The sequence below is a fragment of the Ananas comosus genome, linkage group 11 (assembly GCF_001540865.1).
Source record: "Ananas comosus cultivar F153 linkage group 11, ASM154086v1, whole genome shotgun sequence".
Classification (NCBI taxonomy): domain Eukaryota; kingdom Viridiplantae; phylum Streptophyta; class Magnoliopsida; order Poales; family Bromeliaceae; genus Ananas; species Ananas comosus.
This window is the reverse complement of record NC_033631.1, coordinates 4,676,853-4,683,384: the sequence shown is the minus strand read 5'-3', so window position 1 is coordinate 4,683,384 and position 6,532 is coordinate 4,676,853. Positions and strand designations below refer to the sequence as shown.

The 6,532-nt window shown below is 41.7% G+C and overlaps 1 protein-coding gene across 1 annotated transcript in view; it reads right to left on the bottom strand.

Moving 5' to 3' along the window:
- LOC109717468 (universal stress protein A-like protein) overlaps window positions 1-5,815 on the bottom strand; it is a 54,608-nt gene extending 48,793 nt beyond the window's left edge. Inside the window, exon 1 of the mRNA XM_020243279.1 lies at window positions 5,564-5,815. Within this exon, the coding sequence (XP_020098868.1) occupies window positions 5,564-5,771 (208 nt within the window). The 5' untranslated portion in view covers window positions 5,772-5,815. The remainder of the gene's footprint in view (window positions 1-5,563) is intronic.

Here is a 6,532-nt window from a genome sequence, read left to right as displayed (position 1 = left end):
GTGAATTCGAGTGGGCGTCGTGGATTCAGCGTGATCGAGGCTTCGTGAATTCGGAATGGTGTCGTTTCGTGAATTCGGAACGTGGCATTCGTGAATTCGAACTTGAAGGCGTGGACAACCCAGAGGATTGCGCGAGATTCATAGAAGGTTAAGAGAGGTCGAGTCCGTAAAGTCGATAATCACCTTGTAATCTTTTCTCTTAGTGAATTATTTTTTCGCGTGTTGGTCCCGTGGGTTTTTAACTCCAAGTTGGAGTTTTCCTACGTAAATCTTGGTGTGATTTTTATTTTCCGCATTTACTTTTATCGCATTGAGATTTGTGATTTTTGGCCGTTACACCTATTCACACCCCTCTAGGTGTTTAATACAATCTAGATAGATCCTTGGGAACCCCAAAACTTACAATTTTTATCAGAGCGGGATCTAAATAAATTGTTATCTAATGGCCGAAGGCGGTAACATTAATCGACCACCACTCTTCGATGGCACGAATTATGCCTATAGGAAAGTTCGCATGAGAGCTTTTCTAATCGCAATCGATGAGCGGGTGTGGCAAGCTATCAAATTCGGTTGGAAGCATTCTAGTGAAGTCGTCGATAATGCTACCGTTCCTAAACTGCGGAACAAGTGGACGAAAGACGAAAACGAGTCATCTTCGTTTAATGGCAAGGGCATAAATGCTTTATTTAATGCATTGTCACAAACGGAGTTCACTCGCGTTTTGGCGTGTAATACCGCCAAAGAGATTTGGAATACTCTACAAGTTACGCATGAAGGAACGAGCTTAGTAAAGGTCCAAAAATTACAAATGCTAACAAGCAAGTTTGATTCAATTTCTATGGATTAAAACGAGACCTTTACCGAGTACTATACGCGACTTCAAGATGTTGTTAATACTTGTGCGAACTTGGGAGAGAAAATCCCGGATGCTAAAGTTGTTAGAAAAATTCTTCGGACTCTTCCGGAACGTTTTCGGGCAAAGGTTGCCGCGATTGAAACGGTAAAGCATCCGGACGAGATGAAAGTAGAGGAATTAGTAGGCGCTTTACAAACATATGAGATGACTTTTCCTACTAACCTATCTTTTTCCAAGTCTTCTTCTAAAAGTACAGGGGTTGCACTCAAATCGACAAAGAAAGAAGACGACGACTCGGATTCCGACGGAGATGTTTCGCTTGCCGATTTTGAACATCAATTAGCGCTCCTAACGAAAAAATTTCGTCAGAACTTCCGAAACAAGAATAAATTGGAGAAGGCTTCATCGTCTAAGCAACAATCTTTTTCTAAATCATCTTCATCTTCTAAATCTAAGGATAAGAAATTTGTAAAGTCTTCGAAAGAAAAAGATAAATTTGAAGGGAAAATCCAATGCTACAAATGTAAAGGCTACGGTCACATTGCGATGGATTGTCCTTCTAACAAGACTTATAGACAAAAGGCTTTGCAAGCAAAAACTTGGGATGATTCTACTTCGAGTGAATCATCTTCAAGTGACGAAGAAAAGGATGATCATATTGCTTTACTTGCTAATAATTCTTTGCCTTCGTCTAATGTTATGTGCTTATCCTCAATTGTTTCTAATTCTAGTATTTCTCCTTCCGTGCAAAGTACTTCGAGCGATATCGGTGAAAGCGAAGAGGAATCAAACAACGAGGATATAGCGGAAGCATACAACCAACTTCTTATTGATTCGAAAAAGATGACCAAGCTCAATAAGAAGTTGAGGCGTCAATGGCGAAAGCGAGGAGGAATCAAACGCCGAGGATTTAGTGGAAGCTTATCATCAACTCCTTGTCGAATCCAAAAAGATGGCGAAGCACAATAAGAAATTGAGGAAGCGTCTACTTGAACTTGAAGAGGAAAACAAAAATTTGAAGACCATGAATAGTGCTCTCGAGGAGGAAAAGGAATCGATTTGGAAGAATAATTCGATCCTCCAAGAGAAACTTGATGAAGCGGAATCAACGATCAAATCGTATAAAGACAAGGTTGGATTTTTGGAGCAACAATTCGAGGAATCGCACACNAGGCCGATACGACATCCTCTGATCCAAAGTAAGGTGAGTACTGTGATCAGAACTGACCAACGATCACCGTGCTCACCTCCGGAGGCATCGGAACAGTCTCGAATCTCCGGATAAGTGTGCGCAAACCCAAAACAGCAGCCAAAAAGGCTCGACAGGGTCGACACCGCCGAAACAGAGGAACGGAGTCTCCCCAACAGAAACTAAGGTGAGCACGATGATCAGAAATTTGCTACAATCATCGTGCTCCCTTCCGCAGAGATCGGGGAGGCTCGGGTTGCTCGGAACAGTAAACCATCCAAACTAAGCCCTATTTCGGGCTTGGCCGAAGCAAGCTCGCTCCGGCCGGCTTCCGGCGGCACGGCGGCGCGCGCGACGGCCAGGGATGGCTGCGGGGGAGGTGAGGAACACGATGCTCACCTCAGTTGGCGGCGGGGAGCGACGGCGGCGTCGGGGAAGCAAGCTCAGCCCGCACGTGCAAAGCCTCGGGTTCCACGGGCAATGGCGGCCACAGCGGCGGCCGAGGAGCTCCGGGACGGCGAAGGATGGTTGCAGGAGGCCGGAGAGGTACCTCGGGTGCGGCCCCGAGCGGCGGCGGCGCCGGGAAGGAGTCGTGTGCTTGCCTTGGCCCGAGCGGGTCTGGGGCGGCTGCGGATGGCCGAGGCGGCGGCGGCGGCCCACAGCGGCGGCGGTGACCGGCGGGGAAGGTTGCCGAGACCCCGGGGACGGCGGCGGGAGCGATCTCAGGCGGTAGCGGGGCGCGGGCAGCTGATGCAACCAAGCTCGGCCTGAGCTCGGCCAAGCCGGTTGCAGGGTGGCAACGACGCGGCTGCCGCGCTCAGCGACGGCGGCAGGCGGCGGCGACCGGCTGGGAGGGACACTTGGACTCTAGGGGAAGCGGCAGAGAGAAGAGCAACCTCGGGCTTGCCCCCAACTCGAGAAAAAGAGATAGAGATGGAGAGAGAGATGGAGAGAGAGGAATGTGGTGGCTGCGGCAGCGGTTGGCCGGCCGGGGCTCAGTCGGCGACGGCCGGGGGTGGCGCAGCAAGGGCAGGGGAGGTAGATGGAGTGGCTGGGGTGCGGCTATGGTCTAGGGTTAGAGTTTCCATTGCAAAACCCTAGATATAATATATATATAAGGTGCAAATTGCGGAAAAGCCTCTCAAACTTCAGTATTTGATACTGAGTCCCTCACAGCGCGTGTGAAACGCGAGAACACCCTTCCACGTGCGATCTCACGCAAAACGGTACATAAAATGTCGCGACTTTTGCGAAATTACCGTTTTTCCTACACCGACCTCTTCTCGATCAACGTGCGATCTCCGCAGATCCGTCCGTCAGATTTGCGAACGGATTACACCAGTGCGATCAGCACCATGGAGACAACAAAGCTACCATTTTGGTTCATCTCGATCGGTCGCGGATTCGCGACAAGAACCGTTCCAACTCTCCAATAGAAGAACTACGCACAATTACATATAAAACATGTATTTTTGGATTTTCTCGAAATCCGTGCATCAAACTCAAAATCCGTCAGCGCCACTAGTTCCAGAACAGCTGAACCGGTCGAAACGAGCTATTGGACCGCTATGAACGGAGTCCGATACGAGCCAGAAGCCAGCTTTACGCATTGAGCTCTCCGGAAAACCAAGTTACTATTCACTTTAAGTAGAACTTGGAAATCGCGTAGAATCTCCGTTTTAACTCGATTTCTCCCAAAACTTGACGAGTGCTTTTGTAATTAAATTACACACAAAAACATCGTCAACAGAGTTTAGCTACACTGCAAAATCTCAGTCCTTACAGCGGCTTATAAATTTTTTTTTTTAAACTTGGATATTTAAAGAAAAATAAAGACAGAAAGATCTATGGTTAAAATTGAAATATAGAGGAAAGAGGATATGGAAGGAGCTAAATTTACAAGGTAAAATTAAAAGGGTAAACTTTTATTACTAACCTAATATGTATTTTTACAAGAAAGAGGAGAAAATATTTGTAAAGAAATAGTAAATTAAAAAGTTTATTTTTTTTAAAAGGGAAAAGACAGAGGGTAACTAAAAAATTAAAAAGTTTAATTTATAAAGAAAAAAAAGTTTAATTTTAAAATATATATATATATATATTTTATTTTATTATTATAATTATGGAGTATACTTTCGGGGCCTGGCCAAGCGAGGTTTGAAAAAGAAAAAAAGAAAAAAATGTAACATAAAATGAGTTAATTTAACTCATTAACTTAAGTTATTAACTTAAGTCATTAACTTAAGTCATTAACTTAATTTAACTCATTTTATCTTTTATATTAATAAGTTAAATTAAATCCCCCTATCCTATATATTTTTATTTAATGTGACGAAATGAACACCGTCGTGTCTTGTAAAACGTTTTGTGTACAAGATTTTCTGTTTTATCTTCTTTATCTTTACGGAATCATCACCTTCTTTGAGTTTTTGTGAATAATCGACATCTATTTATATATAGGCTGTGTCTTAGTTATATAAGATAATATCTTTGAATACTATTTCTTCTAAGAAGTAGTCTACTTCTTTCACTAGAATATTGCCTTTATAGTTTACTCGTATTAAATCAATCCAAACTAAGTAATTTAGTAAATTTGAAACAATTAAAATGAAATTACTTATGTCTAACATTAGTATTAACCCTTCATCCTTACACTTAAACTATGAGACGGTACATATATTACATTTCCTATAGGTCTATTTTTACAATCTACATTTACATTTGTAACAATATATCTTCGTACATATTACACACATCTTCGGTTCAAATTTTATTGGAAATCATTTAGACATCGGTACTGTTTAAAGAGTATACTGGTTTATAAATGAAATCTTTTTTCTCATTACCCAAATCTTCGTTCTCAATGTAAAAATCTTTTTACTTTTGTATAAAGGAATCTATTTCCGTTTCCATATCAATAATTACTTCTTTTACTTCATTGGAATCCTTTATATCTCTTACTAATACTCTTTATATCTTATTATCTTGCATCAATATAAACATTGGTTCCTGTCTCGGAATCTTCATAGAGGCATCTAAGATTCTAATTCTATCCGTGGGTATCTCATCTATGTTGACGAAATTATCCGTGGGAGACAGAAAAAATTAATTTTGTATCAATAAAAAAAAAAAAAAANCAACCCCTTCCTCTCCTCTCCTCTCCTCTCCCGAGCGCTCGCTCCTTCGCTCACAAATTATATATATATATATATATATAGACACACACACACACACAATATCCTATTAATTAAAAAAATTATTACTAAATATAATTGACTAAAATAAAATATTATTATTAGATTTAATGGGCTAAAATATATAATATTAAAAAATAAAATAAAATGTAAAAGAAAAATGAAAAAAGAAAGAAAGAAAAATGGAAGGAAAAAAAGAAAAAAGAAAAGAAATCAGGGTTCATGCATCGTATAAAATTAGAATAGATTATTAATTAGACGGATGTTAGTTTAATTTGAAGAAGAGAAGAGTAACAGTAGTCGGTTTATGTATTGCGTGCTTACGAGGTGCGCCGTAGGCTGCGGCGGTCATGTAGCCGGCAGTGGCGAAGGGCTGGGCGTTGAAGATGACGAGAGGGGAAGAGGAGACGGCTTCGCGGAGGTTGCTGAGAGCCCACCTGAGGGCGTAATTGCTGCACTCACTCTCGTCGATCGCCACCATCGACCTCTTCGCCTTCGCCTTCGCACCCTCTCCCTCCGCCGACGCCGCCATCTCCTCTTTCTCTATTGTCTGTCCTTTTCCCTCTCTCTCTCTCTCGCTCTTTCTCTCTCTCTCTCTCTCTATATATATATAGCTTTCTCTCTCTACCCGTTTGCTCCTCGGCGTTTCTGGAGAGTATTAGTCGGCGGGGGTTGGTACAGAAGTTTCTGGATCTACTCTCGCTCGGAAACTTCTCGAGACAGACGTGGCTGGTTAAATGAAAGTTGAACCTTCCAAAGCAACACCCCTTCATGGGGAGACAATAATTTCTTAGAACTTTTTTGACATTTAACCCAAGCAAAAATTATTTTTTATAAATGGCACTAATAAATTTATATTTGTATATTGATCCTCTTATTATTACGTGAGTATCTCATTGACAATTTTAAGTTAAACACCGTGATTGAATCATCGTATTCAAATTCACACCTTATTCTATTTTTTTGACTTATGAATAATAAAAAAATTACAAAAAGAAATACGGTTGTTGAGGCCAAAATAGAGACATGCCGATCTAAATCACGTATAAGCCAAAGAAATAAGGACACTTGGTACACCAGGAGTCGGCAATAAGGCGCCTGAAGATCAAGAGAGTTTAGGCGGGAACGGTTGAGAAGTGGGGCATAACTTCTATGAGGAGTTAGCGTAACTTCCATCAGGAGTTAGTTTAACTTCCACGATCATAGTTACAACCACTCCCTCCACTACTTTCAAGCGACCAATAAAGTGGGCTTAAAGATATTATAAATAGTAACTTTGAAGACTGCAATAGA